We start from the raw sequence: 18,024 nt of genomic DNA, 5'->3' as shown, positions 1-18,024 counted from the left end.
TTCTCAAGATAGGAAGTTGTTCTTTTGCAGATCAATTGTACATATATCAGAGGTGTGCATATTGCTAGGATTTTGATTTCCGATAATTTATCGAAAAAATACCAGCTTTTGAACTTAGTCATTTTTTGGCAAAATATTCTATATAGGGTACCCTCATTGTACGGATAACTCCTCCTACAGTTTTCAAGATAGGAAGTTGTTCTTTTGCAGATCAATTGTACATATATCAGAGGTGTGCATATTGCTAGGATTTTGATTTCCGATAATTTATCGAAAAAATACCAGCTTTTGAACTTAGTCATTTTTTGGCAAAATATTGCATATAGGGTACCCTCATTGTACGGATAACTCCTCCTACAGTTCTCAAGATAGGAAGTTGTTCTTTTGCAGATCAATTGTACATATATCAGAGGTGTGCATATTGCTAGGATTTTGATTTCCGATAATTTATGAAAAAAATACTAGCTTTTGAACTTAGTCATATTTCACTGGATAAGGGTTGACATGGATTATGGATACAGTTTACATAAAAGAAAACCAGGTTTTCTGTCACATTGACAGCTTTTCACTTGTTCGTAAATGTTGCAAAATAATCAGAGGTTGAGAAATGTTTTATATTTCAAACAACAACTTGAGACTGAGGAGGTTATTCTGCAACATTCACAATAACAAGAACTTTTATTTTTTTTTAACCGGGTTTTCCAACAGAAAAATCCGGTTATTAAAATGGTGAAAATGGCGGGCGGGCGGCTGCCAAAAGGGTACCCTCATTGTACGGATAACTCCTCCTACAGTTTTCAAGATAGGAAGTTGTTCTTTTGCAGATCAATTGTACATATATCAGAGGTGTGCATATTGCTAGGATTTTGATTTCCGATAATTTATCGAAAAAATACCAGCTTTTGAACTTAGTCATTTTTTGGCAAAATTTTGCATATAGGGTACCCTCATTGTACGGAAAACTCCTCCTACAGTTTTTAAGATAGGAAGTTGTTCTTTTGCAGATCAATTGTACATATATCAGAGGTGTGCATATTGCTAGGATTTTGATTTCTGATAATTTATGAAAAAAATACCAGCTTTTGAACTTAGTCATTTTTTGGCAAAATATTGCATATAGGTACCCTCATTGTACGGATAACTCCTCGTACAGTTCTCAAGATAGGAAGTTGTTCTTTTGCAGATCAATTGTACATATATCAGAGGTGTGCATATTGCTAGGATTTTGATTTCTGATAATTTATGAAAAAAATACCAGCTTTTGAACTTAGTCATGTTTTGGCAAAATATTGCATATAGGGTACCCTCACTGTACGGATAACTCCTCCTACAGTTTTTAAGATAGGAAGTTGTTCTTTTGCAGATCAATTGTACATATATCAGAGGTGTGCATATTGCTAGGATTTTGATTTCTGATAATTTATGAAAAAAATACTAGCTTTTGAACTTAGTCATTTTTTGGCAAAATATTGCATATAGGGCACCCTCATTGTACGGATAACTCCTCCTACAGTTCTCAAGATAGGAAGTTGTTCTTTTGCAGATCAATTGTACATATATCAGAGGTGTGCATATTGCTAGGATTTTGATTTCTGATAATTTATGAAAAAAATACCAGCTTTTGAACTTAGTCATGTTTTGGCAAAATATTGCATATAGGGTACCCTCACTGTACGGATAACTCCTCCTACAGTTTTTAAGATAGGAAGTTGTTCTTTTGCAGATCAATTGTACATATATCAGAGGTGTGCATATTGCTAGGATTTTGATTTCTGATAATTTATGAAAAAAATACTAGCTTTTGAACTTAGTCATTTTTTGGCAAAATATTGCATATAGGGCACCCTCATTGTACGGATAACTCCTCCTACAGTTCTCAAGATAGGAAGTTGTTCTTTTGCAGATCAATTGTACATATATCAGAGGTGTGCATATTGCTAGGATTTTGATTTCCGAAAATTTATGAAAAAAATACTACCTTTTGAACTTAGTCATTTTTTGGCAAAATGTTGCATATAGGGTACTCCATTTCACTGGATACGTGTTGATAGGATTATGGATACAGTTCACATAAAAGAAAACCCGGTTTGCTGTCACATTGACAGCTTTTCTCTTGTCTACTAATGGCCCTCTGATGGTTTGTCCTATAGAGAGACAATCTGGATCATTAAGATTGCTGTTCCATGTAACCTCATCAGCTTTGTGAATAGTACATGTAGAGTTTACATGTGTCAGTTGATCACAGGCTACTGATTGGAATGTCATGCAGATATTTTTCGTTGAATATTTAATACAGTTCACTAATTTATAAAATATCTTTGAATCAATATTATATAGCATTGAATGATTTATTTTTGACATCGCATCAATAACTGCCCTCAATGAGTAGACAGATTGATTAATGCAATGTGGTAATTTGTCTGCTCAACTGTCAGCAGTTGTGGCTATTTGTACTGTGCGATACGAAAAGGAATCGGGGTAAGAGGTGCCTGACGGAGAAACAAATTAAAAGAAAAACATTTCAATTAAACCTACTGTACATGGCAGAACATTTTTCAAATTTTTATGTGTGAATGCACTGTATATTAAAGTATGCTTTTTATTGCTTTGCACATCATTACACGTTTCTTTCATATTGGGCGCCTCTTAACTGATTCCTTTCCAATCCACAAAGTACAAATAGCCGCAATTATTGACACGACGATGTCAAACCATTTAATGCTTATATTTATATTCTCTATCTGATGAAATCAAAACCATATTTACAAGATGAACCAGTAAAACTTGAAGATTACATCAGGAATAAATTAGTGACAGCAATAACAGCTGTTTTCTCAAACCAGTTTAAACTGGTTTTCACATGGAGTTGGGGATCTTTTTATGTGTAAATTCATATGCATTTAATAGGATCGTAGCATTTAGGGGCATTTTTAGATCACACAATTTAATAAAAAATTTACTGTATAATGTAAAATATATTCCTTAAAATTTTAAGGGCAATTTAATACTCATTTTGATACGTAAAAACGTTCAGTGGAAATGTGTTGGGGGGGGGGGGGGGTTCCTTCAAACAGCCACATGGAGGTCTTTGAAATAAACATTTAAGGTAATTCACATCATTAAGGCCCCGCAAGGATTTGTGGGTGCCCTATAGTAATCACTCTGTCTGTCTGTCTGTCCGTCTGTCAATTCCGTCCACAAATTTTCTGTTTTTTTCTAATAACTTTTTTTATGGTTGCCCAATCAAGTTCAAATTGGTATGGTAGTTCAGTAGGCAGAAATACATATTTTGATGCTAAGTTTGGTTCTCTATGTCTTCTGGTTTGGAACTGGGGTGGTGGGGTAGATTCCTTAAAATTAACTATGCATAAGAATGAATGGGCAAAGAGAGATAACTGCTGAGAATGCTACCATTGTATACTTGGAAGGCTGTGCAATATTTGTCCTTTGGGATTAATTAACCTTCCACAGGAAGAAAATCCTAAGCTTTATCTTTATCTGTCACGTCACATTGAGATTAATTACTGCACTGCCTGTGTCTGCAAATGAACTTGGTTTTGAAGTTAAGGTCAATTTTGAATGATGTGTTGTATTGTGTACATTCTTTGAAATATGGAATTAAAATATAATATTCGTACTTTATTTTGGTTTAAATACCGTACACAATGATTTATGATAATTTTATTGAATTCTAAAATCAAGATATATATTAAGATATCCTTTTTCACTATTTTATTTTTTAATTATTTTATTTGTTTCTGCCTTAATGCTGTTAATTTTAACAGGTAATCAGATAATAACCCCATTCTGTCATTTCTGGAAAAAAAAATCTTATTGTAAATTTAGAAGAAAAGGATGAGAGAGCAGAACAATTAACCCCCTGGGATTAATTATTTTGCCTGCTGCAGAAAATTTAGAGGCTTATCTTTATCTGTCATATGAAGATTAATGAACACCTTTCTGCAACTGATGTTTGTTTTGAAGTTGAGGTCAACCCTGGGTGATACAATGTATTTGCATTCACTGAAGGCTTGCATTTTATAAAACACCTGTTTAAATCTTTTTTAAATACACATTTAGTTTTTTTTATAAGACATGAGGTTATCCCTGTTTTATGCAGATACAAGGTTACTACATGCGCGGATCCAGAAAATTTTTCCAGGGGGGGTCCGAAGGATAATTGTGTTTGCCAGGGGGGGTCCGAGGCATATTTTCGCGATAATTTTACTATGTAAATTTAATAAATTTTCATTTTCCAGGGGGGGTCGGGACCCCCCCGACCCCCCCTCTAGATCCGCGCATGTACTATTTAGAGTTTTTGGACATTCAGGAATTATCTTGAAATTTATTAAAAATACAGTTGTTACTTATAATTTTTATATATATTTTTTTAAATGTAATCAAATTAAACTCTCATTCCATGAGCTGCACCCTTATATTTTTACCCCTCAGTTTAACACTTTAATTGTTGGATGAAAATCATATCCAACTACAAATCATGAGATCCTATATATTGCCCTTCCTGACTGGTCAGTTTTCTAGTTTTGACTGGAACTGAAACATGAAAACTGACATGGTTTTAACTTTTTACGTTCTGGAGTTAGTTTTATGACCAGTAGGAGACTAATAATATGATATGCATAGGCGTCGGAACCAGGGGGGCTTAGCCCCCCCCCCCCCCCACTTTTTTTGCAAAGTTAGACCATTAGGCACATAGCATCATAGAGGGTTTTTATACCCCCCCCCCCCCACACACACAAAAATTTTCTCGCAGGAAACATAATTGTTCCTAAATTAACCTTGAAAAGATTGAAATACTGAGAAGTTGCAGTCAAAGGCATACTAGCCCCCCCCCCCCCCCCCCCCCATTAGTTTTCTTCACTTCATCTTAATAATTTGTAATATTGTATTGATATATTAAACAACTTGCTGTGTGTTATTTTGAGTGTTGCATGTCATTCCATGGACCATTTAAACCCTTGCACTACTGTTGCATATAAACACAAATTCATTTCTTCATTTAAATAAAATAATTTATTGATATAAAACATTATACTTAGGACTCATATTTAAAGAAGAGAGTTTTATTGCACAAACAAAGATAAAAACACTAAAGCCTTGCATCGTCAATCCAGGAAAAATATACTGGTAAAATTAGAGGCGCATAGTCTTTTGACTTCCTCTGAAATATGAATGAAAAGATTAGAGATATAACACATATTGTTTTCTAAATACAACTGGTGTGGAATGACAAGTTGTGGGTTTACCATTGATTTCTATGAGATTGGCATTCTTTTGATTGATGACCACAAAGAACTCGCGGTGATCCGACTTCTTTCCCACCACCCAATTATCCGTGGACGTCTTCACAATGATCTCCCCATCCTCTGGGCTCCTGCAACCAGTTTTTGATTAAATCATGAACATATGTTAACATTGAAAGGCTGCAACCCAGGTCAATTTACGTACATCCGTACAACCATAACCATTGATCATCAAAGGTCAGGATTGCTTCTTTTTTTTTTTTTACAAAGGAACTTACAACTTTGTCATAAATCTTTAGTTTTATGAACTGAACAACAATGCACTGAACTTGTACAACTATTTACTTGTATTACTTTTAAAGAATTAATATTTGTAAATTCCGTTGGATATAGTAATCAAATTGTACTGGTAGGTTCATTTGTAAAAATTTGACATGCTTTTTTTTAATTTCCATTCAAAGATTTAACATATATATGTTCTGTAAATGTGAGAATTAGATCAAGAGTGAGCTGGGGTCAGTTTTGTGTGCCTATAGTGCCTGTTCAGCTGAGCTGCTGGTACTAGCAAGAGCTTGCTACAATTTCCTATGACTACAACACAACTGAACACCCACTCTGCTATACAGGCCTACAATGCTGTTGTACATGGACCAGGAAAAGGAGGCCAGAGTTATTGATATGAATCGGGTACAATTTCATACTAATTCTATTAGAGGACAATATTACATCTTACATTCATCATTGAATTTGGAGAATTTTCACCCTTGGTCTCGACTGCATGCCCCCGATGCCTTATAAATTGTTAAAAAAGAAACTACAAGTCATACTTGGACATATCGGAGCTAATGTCTGTCAGTAGTTTGAGAGTTTCTGGTGGAATGTTGTTACTACCCGTCTTCCTCATGTCCGAGTGAACCGTCGTCTTCTGAGCCAGGTTCATATGGTTGAAGTAAATAAATCGATACGCTGTATCTGCTCTATTGACAAAGAACATGGCAATTGAATTCATTTCCACTATTAAAAACAAAGTACCTATAATTGATTTATAATGTTTTTTAAATGAGTTTTGGAATGAATTAATGCAACTTAGATTTTTGTCGCATTTAAATTTACTGCACATACCCTGAGGCCGCTTTCTTGGAGAATTGTTCACCAATTTCAGAGGCCAACTGCGACAACCGCGGTCCAAGGAAACTATCAAGTTTGTGACAGAGCTCAAAATTGATCTTGCAGGCAGCTGATAAGGGAAAAGGTCTAGAGTAAACAGGAAACACAACTCCATTTCTGTACTATTACAGTATACTGGCATTAAGCAAACTTACCAGGAAGAAACATGCAGACACTGGCATTGTGTGCTCTATACACCAGAAGAAAGCACTCCTCATTACAGCATTCTGTGTTTATGTACACGCGTGGAACTTTGCCCAAATTCTTCTCATTTCGTATGTCAGGTGGTCCCGTGATAAACCTAAAATAAAACCAGAGATTAAGGTGCCAATATTTGTATGTGTACAATCATTTGGTCAAAGAAAGCCATTATCTCCCTTACTTTCCATAATGCACATCCCCAGGTGCTGCCGAGTTTCTGGAGGGGGACACGGAGTTTGTAGACTGGAGTTCTTGTTCTTGATAGGACGGAAATAAACTGGTGATCAGGTATTTATAGATAATCCTCATATCCTCCTGATCTAGACCACTCCTACACATCATAAAAAAAATTAGGTCTTGGTCAGGGTCAAATGGCTTGCACAACCTTTGGTTAATAATCAGAGAGTTATACAGTCTTTTGATGATATAAACACATCAATTTTAAGTTCAAACTAAAGCTAACTACAAATTTTTCTATTTTTCAAGATTTTACATCAAAATACTAAATACTGGGTAAATGGAGTACAAGAGGCCAAAGGACAACATTGCTCCCCAAGAGACAATTCTTTAGGTCACTTATGTATATATTTATTGTATTCCTGGATATTTAGTTATATGAACCGGTATGTTAAAAAAAAATGATTTTTGTCAAATCAGGCAGCATTAAGATTTTTAAAAAAAAACGTGCAGCTTTGCTAATTCAGTTAAGAAAGCCTTTGACTATAGTGCATTAAAAGACTTGAAATTCAGCAAATGAACTTGATTTTGATCCCGACCTTAATTTGACTCGAGTGTAAAAAAAAATTCAAAGTTTGGTTGAAATGGCTTAATGATTCTGGAGAAGATTTTTCAAACACACAACCCTATTTTCACTCTTTCCTAATTATCTCTCCTTTGAATGTGAACTAGCTCTTCATATGAACAAACTTTAAAGTCCTTCCTCCAAGAATGTTTTGTGCCAAATTTGGTTGAAATTGGCCCAGTGGTTCTGGAGAAAAAGATTTTTAAAACTCCCAACCCTATTTTTACTCTTTCCATGTTGTCTCCCCTTTGAAGGGGAACTGGCCCTTCATTTGAACAAACTTGAAACCCTTCCCCATAGGATGCTTTGTGCCAAGTTTGGTTGAAATTGGCCCAGTGGTTCTGAAAAACATTTTTAAAACTCTTTACCCTATTTTCACTCTTTCCTTGTTGTCTCCCCTTTGAAGGGGATCTGGCCCTTCATTTGAACAAACTTGAAATCCTTGGTTGAAATTAGGCCAGTGATTCTGGAGATGAAGGTGAAAATGTGAAGTTTATGAAGAAAACGACGACAACAACAGCAGCAGGCAAATTTTGATCAGAAAAGCTCACTTGAGCCTTTGGCTCAGGGGAGCTATCACTTGACTTTGGCTCAGGTGAGATAAAAATCTACCAGATGATTATTGCAACATACCAGACCAGCTGGTCATTGTAGAGGAAAGCTGTGTATTTGATGCTAGAGAATGAAGCCTCCAACAGGTTGATGAAACACTGCACATGGAGGTAGGTGTTCTTATCTAATGGCATGAAGTGGATCCCAGAAAAAATGTCCAAAATATCCCCTTGTGGCAATCGCAGAGTCTGTAAAAACTTAACACAAGCAATACTACTTGTAGTATCTTGATAACAAGCAATACAAATTCATGAAGTTATCATGATTCAACATCATGTTTTTAATGCTAAGAATGGATAGTTATTTACACTTACTCTAACATAAAAATGCTCCAGTCTCTGTTGTAAAACTTTAACATTATTTCCTGTTCTTTCCAATATGGAGGCAAATGTCCCATTAAATAACTGAAACCAGATTCAAAATGTCAGTTTACACATATATACCTCATATCAGGTCACATACTTTATTATTAATAACTTTAATATTTCAACACATATATATGAATTACTCTGGATGTGACCACATTACTTGTTGAAAGATCAAATGTGGACAATTTTAATATATACATGTAAATCAGGCATATAAACAATCTGAATGTCTGAAACATCCTATAGGATTGTAGTAGGATGGCCTTGTCCTGAACCATCCTGTAGGCTTGTTGTTGGACTTCTTATCTAAACATCTTACAGGCTTATTTTAGGATTGTCCCATACCTGAAACATCTTGCTGTGAAATCATTAGAATTTGTCGGGCTCAATTTTTGCAGTATTTGTGGGTAGCCCTTACATATATATTTACATCCTCAACAATGACTGATTTTGAAAGATTTAGTTTACCTACTGAAACTGAAAACCGACGCATCCAAAAATTGCATCCCCACAAACCACGAAAATTGGCCCTCAAGAAATTCAATGATTCTACAGTATATGCTTGTTGTAGGATGGCCTCATACATGAAACATCCTGTAAGCTATTTGTAGAATGGCCTCATACCTGAAACATCCTGTAGGCTTGTTGTAGAATGGCCTCATATACACGATCCTGTACCTCCTCTTCATGGTACTCAAGCACAGACTGTCCATCCTTTGTCTTCTCCGTGAAGGGAATTGTAACTGTCTAAAAAGTCAAAACTATAAATCGTTTTTGAACGTTTCTTAAAAGCTGTTACATATGGTTTAAGTATTGGTTTTAGAATTTCTTTACCTAACAATTGAACTAACAATTGTATTCTAAAAGGTAAAATCCAGAAATTTACCATAATCATCCAGAAATCCTTTTCTGCTTCCAAAAAGAGTTGTCTTCTCTTGGTTGTGTGGAGACTTTGGCATGGCTTGTTAGAAAATGTTCTGTAATATAGAGAAGCATGTCTGTAGATATCAAAATGTGTTCAATTTACAGATGAAATCATTTTTATTTGAATAAAGAAAGCTTAGAGTTCTGTTTTTAAATGGGTAACATACTCTGTGAATCTGACTATAGCCTCACAGAGACCAATGTGTTTTATCTGGGTGTCTATGTCTGTCTCTTTGGGATAAAAAAATACAATCTTCTTGTGCTCCTGCAGAAAAATAATGAACGCTATCTTAACAAATAAAACAATGCATATATACCTACATTATAAGTGCTTATCTTCATTCAACTCAATGTTTTTCCAAATGAAAATCTGATGAAATATGTATGTACAAATAAGTACCTCTCCTTCCCTTGGTCCATATGTTGGATTAAAAACACAGAAGCTGGCCAAAGAAATCCCGCCCTTGGTCCCCATTGCAAATCCTCAGCTACATTACTTTACGTTGGGGAAATTTCACATCATCTTCAAATTAAATACAAATCAATGCAACATCTTAAGTATTACACGAGTTGTTTTTTTTAACTGTTTTAGTTTCTGATTATCAAATATAACAATCCATTCTCTCATATATATATATATATATATATATATATATATTACCTTGTAATTTTCTTATCTTAAATTAAATACAAATCAATGCAACATCTTAAGTATTACACGAGTTGTTTTTTTTAACTGTTTTAGTTTCTGATTATCAAATATAACAATCCATTCTCTCATATATATATATATATATATTACCTTGTAATTTTCTTATCTTAAATTGTAGATTTATACAATGTCAATCATTTTTGCTAGAAATTTTGCTAATTTATTTAAACATTTAAGGTTCCTCACTACACCTTGAAATAGTTTCTCAAATCAGCAGAAAATTACTTGATTATGATAGATAGCATGATGGATAAGATGTATATTTGTCAAATAGGCGAAAAAATGTGCAATTTTAGATAAAAAATGATATTTTCAAAAATTTCATTCAGTAAACATGAACAAAAGCCCCAGGCGGATTCGAACTCACGACCTGCGGTTCACACTGAGCTATTACGATATACATCTGAGCCAATTGATACAAACATTTAAATCGCCATCTTGTGACGTAGTGTCTTAAAAAGTATAAATCTCGGTGTAGTGAAGTACCTTAAGCTCATACGTCATATTGCTGCAATTTTTCTAATACACCTGTTGCATATAAACAGTTCAAAACAAACTTTTAGTGCAAAAGGAAACAGATAATTTGTTTAGCATAGTTAAGATATAATCATTTGTAAGTATCGAATCAATATCTGAGAGACTAACATTGGCAATAAGCTTGATTTATCCACAGTAAAGTTTTTAAGTGTATTTGGTTTGTATCGAACTCTGATCCACCGGAAATTCCTATTTTCACTTTTGTTTTTATCGTAGACTAATGTTAACTCAATCTACAAACTATTCGAGTCACGGTAATGTCACATTAATTTCTGTGGAAAGACTCAATGTTTTTTTCTGATAAGAAAAGGAAAGAACAAAACCAGAAACCAGAGACATTAATAATATTTCTGTCTCTGAAGAAACTAAATCGATCCTGATGCACATTTTGTAATGATGTCGAGTAACATACACCTGTGGACCCCTCCCCATTTCTATTTTTCTCCTCTAACGTGTTATTTACTGATTTTTATCCCACTCCAGTAACTTTGCAACTATATAACAGCTTGCACCGTACCGTCGGAGATCGCTACCGACGCTTTCTTCATTTCTTGGCTTCGACGCGTTCTTCATTTCTTGGCTTAACCTCTATCATGCATAGCAAAAAAAAACTAATTCCAAAATCATGAAAATCCTAATGTCTGTGTGTGTGTGTGGGGGGGGGGGGGGGGGGGGGTATACCAGAATCTTAGCTACCAGAATTTTTTTTTCTCTCCAAATCATGAAATTCCTAATCCGTGGAGGGGGGGGGGGCATACCTTTTAAAGGCAAATTTAGAAACAATTATGTTTGCTGCGAGAAAAGTGGGGGGAGCTGGACCCTCGATCCCTGATGCTATGTACCTAATGGTTAAGACTAACTTTGCAAAAAGGGGGGGGGGCGAAAAAACTTTGAATTACTAAAACAAACTGACACAATAGAGGGTTTAAATGCTATATATGGAATCTTATAACATGTATCAAAGATAAACCAACTAACACAAAAAATGTGGCCAAGCTCGGACTTTTCCCAGTTGCAGTTGCCACTTTTTTCGTGGAAATTTCATATGGGGGGGGGGGGAGGGGGGAGGGGTTGTGGATAGAAAAATCACTTTATCATTTTAATAAGTGAGCTTGTGATTGTGAATTTAAAATTCATATTCATGTAGTGCATAAAATGTGTCTCAATACCCAATTCACAGATTTTTTATTAGTATTTCACTGTCCCACTGCTGTGTCGCTACGGTGCCGCTCAAGGTGTTGACAGTGTGTTTCATGATGGACATTTTTTTTGTTTTGGTAAGAGTGGACACCATAAGGTAACCTAAAGAATTTTATATCCCCTTTCAACACTCTTAGTTTTTCCTTCAGACTTTGAACGCAGTGATCAATGCGTCTACCACGCTGTATCTCATCTTCATCAGATACCTATAGCGCTTCCGAGATTGGCCGTCGTGGGATTCCGACGATGACTGCAACGTATAACGTCACAGCATGGCGATGGACAGATAAAAACTAAAGAAAACGCGTCGACGTTGGATACATATGTTAGGAGAAAGTTCGCCGAGTTTGAACCCAAATAATGTACATGTAAAAGTTTTCTTCAACACACGACATCGTACAGTTTGTGAGTTGTCAGTTGTAAGTTGGATGTGCGGAACAGTTCTTAACAAATGCAAGAGCACAAGTACGTTATACATGTAAACGCGAACTCATACGTTGAAATACGCCGAGAACTTTATTAGCGCTTGTTTGTCTTACTGACAATGCACTTCTTACTGGTCTGTAACTTATATTGGACGTTTATACCTACCGAAGAATGAATGTTCAACTTCTGCTTACTGTGGTGGTAGGGAAGGGCTATTGCAAAAAGCCCAACAGCGTTCAGCGTTCTCGCCGCTCGTATTAACGAAACTTCGCACAACACGTTGTCGCGCATTTACACGCAGAAGCGTAACAAGACAACAACCGCCGCCGCTGAATCCGAGTTAGCGCGATGGCGTGTTGTGTAAAGTTAATTTATTTACGCAACATCATATGTCAAGTCATGTTCGCGTGACTGCTTGTATTGCGAAAGCACGAGAGAGTGTTTTTTTTTAACCAACGCACTTTTATGCCTATTCCAACACCACACTTAACCCTAATAAAGCCCATACAGTCAGACTTCCTATTTGGTTCCACGACAAATCCATATTTGGTCTTACCTGCCGTACCTTGGAAGAGGGTAACATGGATCATGTTAAACTATTATTCCGAATAGTAGGCAAACCATAGAGCCAAAACGACAACCTTCATGATTGTTTCAATACTGCTTAAATCCCCAAAATACCCCCCATTGTAGAAAAATTCAGACTCTTTTCAATATAATCGACAGAGGCAAGATTTTCTATCTCAAACATTTTTGGGGCTGTTTAATATTTAGAGTGGCTGCATTAAATTCCATAAAAACCCAAGTAGCTGTGACACCAACACTCATAAAACGTGCACTTCATCACCGACTCGTTCATTTCTACCCACTATTTTGTAGGAAAAACAAAACATGCTACCTGACCTGCAGTATTACAAGTAATTTAACAACTGCCATTCACATACCCCAATATTGTCCAAATTGCACACTCTGTATCATTCTGGCTGATTAGACATTAATGATCTCGCTTGCCAAGATCAACAGTTTGGGATTCAGAGTGATTTTTCAGTGGGTTCATTAACAATACAAAACATCCCAGAATAGAAAAAAGAACAATTTGATAACATCAAGCTGAGTTTATTTGGGTCTCAAAGACAGCATTTACAGTGTATGATATAAAAAGTATGTACAAAATAGGGTTATACTAGCCACCACATACAAGTCAAACAGGGACAAAGCAGGAAGTGATGTCATGAACATGCTGCAGTTACCATAGTTACTTCAAAGACAACAGAAGGTTGAATCCACAGCATCCACATTATCATGAATGCGAGATCTACTTATCTACAACATATTTGGCACAAACATATGACTTTTAAAGAAGATAGCACAAGGCTTTTACACAACATCACAGTCTGAAAACAACAATGGACGCTCTCAGTCTTAACAAGCTTCATTGTAATGTAACAAGTTGTGTTAACCGTTCAAAAGTACATCAACTAGTTACGTTAAAATTATTTTGGCCCATATTGTGAAACATTTCATAATATAACAACAATATAATGAAGTACCGGGGTTTCCATTAACACAGGATCCCTCCTTTACAGGTAACTATCAACTGAATTGGTACACAGAGTACCTTCCTAAATAGGAACTTTTTTAACAAAGTGTGGGGCAAAGTTATCTAAGTGTGCTCTTGATAATTTCATCAAGAATTTTCCTACCTACTATGAAAAAAATATTTGTTCTATACAGCATATTGTTTTTCAAACCAAGCGTTCTACTGGCATAGAATTTCTAGCATACAGGTACTATGTCGCGAGCTGCTAACTACTCATGTACAATACAGAGGCCTGCTACAGCACACATAAATGATATGTTCTACACAACAACCTGGGGCAACTCAAAAGGTTTTCTGACCACAGAAGCTGGGACTACTAGGCAAATAACCTAACACAATGTTGCAATGGTGTTTGAAAGAGAAAGAGGAGGAAATTAATTAGTTCGGAATGTAAATAACAGTACTACACAGAGAATAGAATGAGACTTTCATTACACATTCAATAAGAAATAGAAGTAATAGAAGGCTATCCCAAACCTACCACAATTTTTACACATTATTTTTATAAAAGCCCTTCCCTCCCTCCCCCTTTTGATCTGTTTGAAACCATCATAAGGGTTTTCAGAAGAAAATGGAGTTGTCTCTAAGTCATTTGACTTGTATCGGTAAGATACAAGATACAGCAACTATAGAGGAGAAAATCTATGTGTAACAGGTAAGATTAATTCACACTAACTTATAAAGAAAATATCTAAATACACAACCTAAATGTTGACTAATTTTTAGACCATTGTTTTGATCTGACAAGAATTTAGATATATTAAAAACACACAAATTGCCTGCAGTTACAGTAGTAGGTATAATATAAATGCATGAATATTAACTGTGAAAACTTTCTATTTTCATACTATTGCCACAAGAGACCCAAATGTAACAGATATATAGTCAGTGCTTGTATGCTTTTCAAGTCAATTCAAAGTTACAAATACAAAATAAATAACAACAATCATCACAAAAAACAAGATTGTGATCTAACAATGCAAATATATTACTCTATGTGCAAATACTCATACACACGGCAATAACACACATGTATTTAAAAAAAAAAAACCCAACATATCTACAAAGTTATTTCATAAGCTGTTATCACTCCAAATAAATACCCAGGGTAACAACATTATACAAGCTATACAGGGTAAATTTTCAAATTGTTGCACCATCATTGTTTTAGTTTATATATCATCTGATGTACTTCATTTAATTGTATTCGTAACGCATTAACTACCGATTTCTCACTCGAGTTAAGATACTACATATACATGCATGTACATGTAATTCAACCAATTTCTTGGAATCTCTAATTGTTTTATGGCAGGTTACAAAATGTGCAATAATTTGTACGGTACTATAAGATAGAAACGGAGGGAGGTTGCAGTTTTCATTGCCAACTTCAAATTTGAATCTGTTTTAACAAGTCATTTTAAAGGCACTTAACACTTTCAACAAAAGTTGTAAACTTAAATTGGTAATGACAACAATTTTCATCAAATAACAAATTGGAAGACCTCTAGTCTGACAAATGAGAAGATCAAAATGTCTATCAAAATATTAAGCAAGTCTGATTTATCATTTCCAAAACCTGTCTGGCTATAGAAACCCTTAATTAATGACAGCAGTGCATGCATACAATTACCAGTAACCCAAAATAATTTTTTTTTCTCAGGTAAAATTACTTCATTTAATATTTAATTTGTTACACCTTATGCTTATTGTCGATAAAGGATCAATCTATTGTAAATTTGTTTACTTTATAAGTGGATCTATAACAAGGAAAATGTACTATACCAATCTAATATCTTACTTTTGAGAGATGCCAGCAGCCATTCACAGCAACATCTGATATACAATACAAATATTAATATCAAAAGAGGTGGAGCTAGAAAACCCAATAAATCACTATAGTAACTGATTGATCTCTTCTATTGCACACATGAAATAGTTTGTTCCTATAAATGGTGTCCCGGGGGGACCCCTACTGTCTCTGTTAGTAAGTATAAGGGTGACATCAATGTGAAAAAGTAAGAATTGAGAAAATGAAACTAGCACAGTATGATTTCAAATAAATACTCAGCACTTACAGAAGTAAGGAATATGTGCCCACTAGAATTTAAATAACAAACATATGAAATTGCCCTTCATGTTTGGAATCAAACTCCTCTGTTTCAGTTACTTATCTAATAAACAAGATAATCTATCCACTACCTAGGGATATGAAGTCATAGTAAATTAAATAATTATACAGAATGTAGAAAATAAAGGAGTGTGTTCTCTGATAAAGTGCAAAGTGGGCCTACCAGATTGGGGAATGTATCAAAGGAGTTTTTGTTTACTCTATGATTTTCTGATATTCACACTATCTTTTTAAAAACAATAGTTGAAATATTCAAATCATTAAATATCAAACCCAAACCAGGAATTTTCATTATTGTTTAAAAGGTAATCTAAAAGGAAGAATTTATGGCCAAATTCAAAATTCATTGAGAGATATTTTTAGAAATATAATTACTCAAACGTGGTCTCAAGTTTTCCTTATCAATATAATATTGAATGAAATATAATAGGTTTGGTGTCGCAAAATCCTCCTCTGGTCAGTCAGTAGACTTGAGGAAGATTTTGGTTCTAAGCATGGTCCCCAGAACACTGAACAGAACTGGTAAATCCACATTGCTGGGTAGAGCTCTGTCAATGTTAGGTTGTCTGGATGGAATGCATTTGAGCACAGCTATGAACTATTTATAAAATAATGACAGATGACAAGAGCTGGTTAACACACTGACTGCATATCTCCTGCTACAAAGAAAGATTCAATACAATATGTAAACAATCCGATATATGTGGACCCAAAACACATAGCAGGCGATATGCTGTCAGTGAGTTAGTGAATGAGAGGGAAGGGGACACACTTGAATTGCTGATAAAAAGAGGTCATATCTCTGTATGTGATGGAAATCAAAAAAATTCCAAGAAAAAAATACATATAAGTACTTCAACATCAAAAAAAGAAAATTATAAACATATGACTTTAATCTCAAAATGAGCACTGCACAAAGCTTGAGAAGGCAAAAATAACTGCCTATACAAAATAAGCTAAAAAAATTCCATGCACACCTCTGCTTACATTTCAGTTGGTCTTATCATTGTTGACACTAACTTGATTCCATAAAACTATAGCAATAATTTTACCAGAGTCTGATGTGTGTGTGTCTCCCTTATAATTGGTCCAAGCTTGAAAGAGCATTTGAAATAATAACCCTTCATATATATGAATATATATATATCAACTGTTAATCACATCAATAACAATTACATATAAATAATAACATGCAGGGTTCTGACCATAGAACTTCTATCAGTGAGTCAGAACCCAGTTTTAACTAATTCCTATAGACAAGGTAATTTGTTTATTCTACTTTGACAACTAGTTGGACGAGCTGGTAAGCTTCTCCCAGTTGATCCCTGTCTGTAGGTCTGTCGGTGTTCCAAACTCACCATCCTCAAAACTGAACAGGTCTAGCACCTCCTGCTGTGTTTTAGGAGTGAGTATAGGATCTGAGGGAAACTGCACTGGGGCATTAGCACTAAGTGGGGTCAAACCAGTGGAAGGCATGATCACATCCAGCCAATCAGAGACGTCCATATTCACACTTTCAGTGTCATTTATGCCTAATGCTGCCAAATCTGGCTCTGAGCCATGCAGATTATTCTTGGAGTTTTCGTCGATTGGCACACTCAGGATGTCTTTGGAGGATCCCACTTTGTCTTGGTCTGTTTGCATGGTGGAGGTATCCGTGAGGTCAAGGTTGAATTGGGCGTCATCCGCCCAATCCATTGAGGTCAAGTCTTGGGTCAGCATTTCATTGATGTCCAGGCCTAAGTCTTTACTGTCTGGGGGTTCACTAAGAACAAAGGGGGGTGGAGTATTACACTCCTTTTTGACTGCCACAGAGGGAGTGGCAGTGATTGGTCCATTCAGCAGTGAGTAAACATCTGTGGTGTCAGAGGCTGAGTTAGCACTGACTGTCAGTGTGGTGGCAGTGGAACCACCAAACACAGAGAACTGAAACTGGGAACTTGGCACCGTGGTCTCTGAGGTCGTTGTGGAGACCGTTGATGTCTGCGTCTTTGGGGTGGGTGGGGGCTCCTGGGCAGCACTGGGTGGTAGCTCTGAAACATTACAAGTATTAAGTTAAACCCCTGCCATAAGAAGTCTT

The 18,024-nt window shown here is 35.5% G+C and overlaps 2 protein-coding genes across 7 annotated transcripts in view; both read right to left on the bottom strand.

The window, feature by feature from the left end:
- Positions 1–5,011: 5,011 nt before the first annotated feature.
- Positions 5,012–10,798, bottom strand: LOC105331818 (vacuolar fusion protein CCZ1 homolog). Its single transcript, XM_066066042.1, has 13 exons — positions 10,696–10,798; positions 9,739–9,861; positions 9,506–9,603; positions 9,301–9,391; positions 9,039–9,161; positions 8,361–8,450; positions 8,068–8,243; positions 6,814–6,963; positions 6,587–6,732; positions 6,387–6,501; positions 6,092–6,241; positions 5,268–5,395; positions 5,012–5,182 (listed from the first exon to the last, which is right to left on the bottom strand). Exons 2-13 carry the CDS (start codon positions 9,811–9,813, stop codon positions 5,127–5,129), a joined length of 1,398 nt encoding a protein of 465 aa, XP_065922114.1. The 5' UTR covers positions 9,814–9,861; positions 10,696–10,798; the 3' UTR covers positions 5,012–5,126.
- A 2,510-nt stretch (positions 10,799–13,308) lies between these two features.
- LOC105331771 (myocardin-related transcription factor B) overlaps positions 13,309–18,024 on the bottom strand; it is a 32,497-nt gene continuing 27,781 nt past the window's right edge. For all 6 annotated transcript variants that reach the window (XM_011434118.4, XM_020068651.3, XM_066065990.1 and 3 more), the window contains one exon: positions 13,309–17,977. In XM_011434118.4, coding sequence (XP_011432420.3) covers positions 17,232–17,977 — 746 coding nt within the window. In that variant the 3' untranslated portion in view covers positions 13,309–17,231. The remainder of the gene's footprint in view (positions 17,978–18,024) is intronic.

This window comes from Magallana gigas, chromosome 7 (genome assembly GCF_963853765.1).
Source record: "Magallana gigas chromosome 7, xbMagGiga1.1, whole genome shotgun sequence".
NCBI classification, from domain to species: domain Eukaryota; kingdom Metazoa; phylum Mollusca; class Bivalvia; order Ostreida; family Ostreidae; genus Magallana; species Magallana gigas.
The sequence above is the reverse complement of the archived record's forward strand: the minus strand, read 5'-3'. Positions and strand labels throughout refer to the sequence as shown.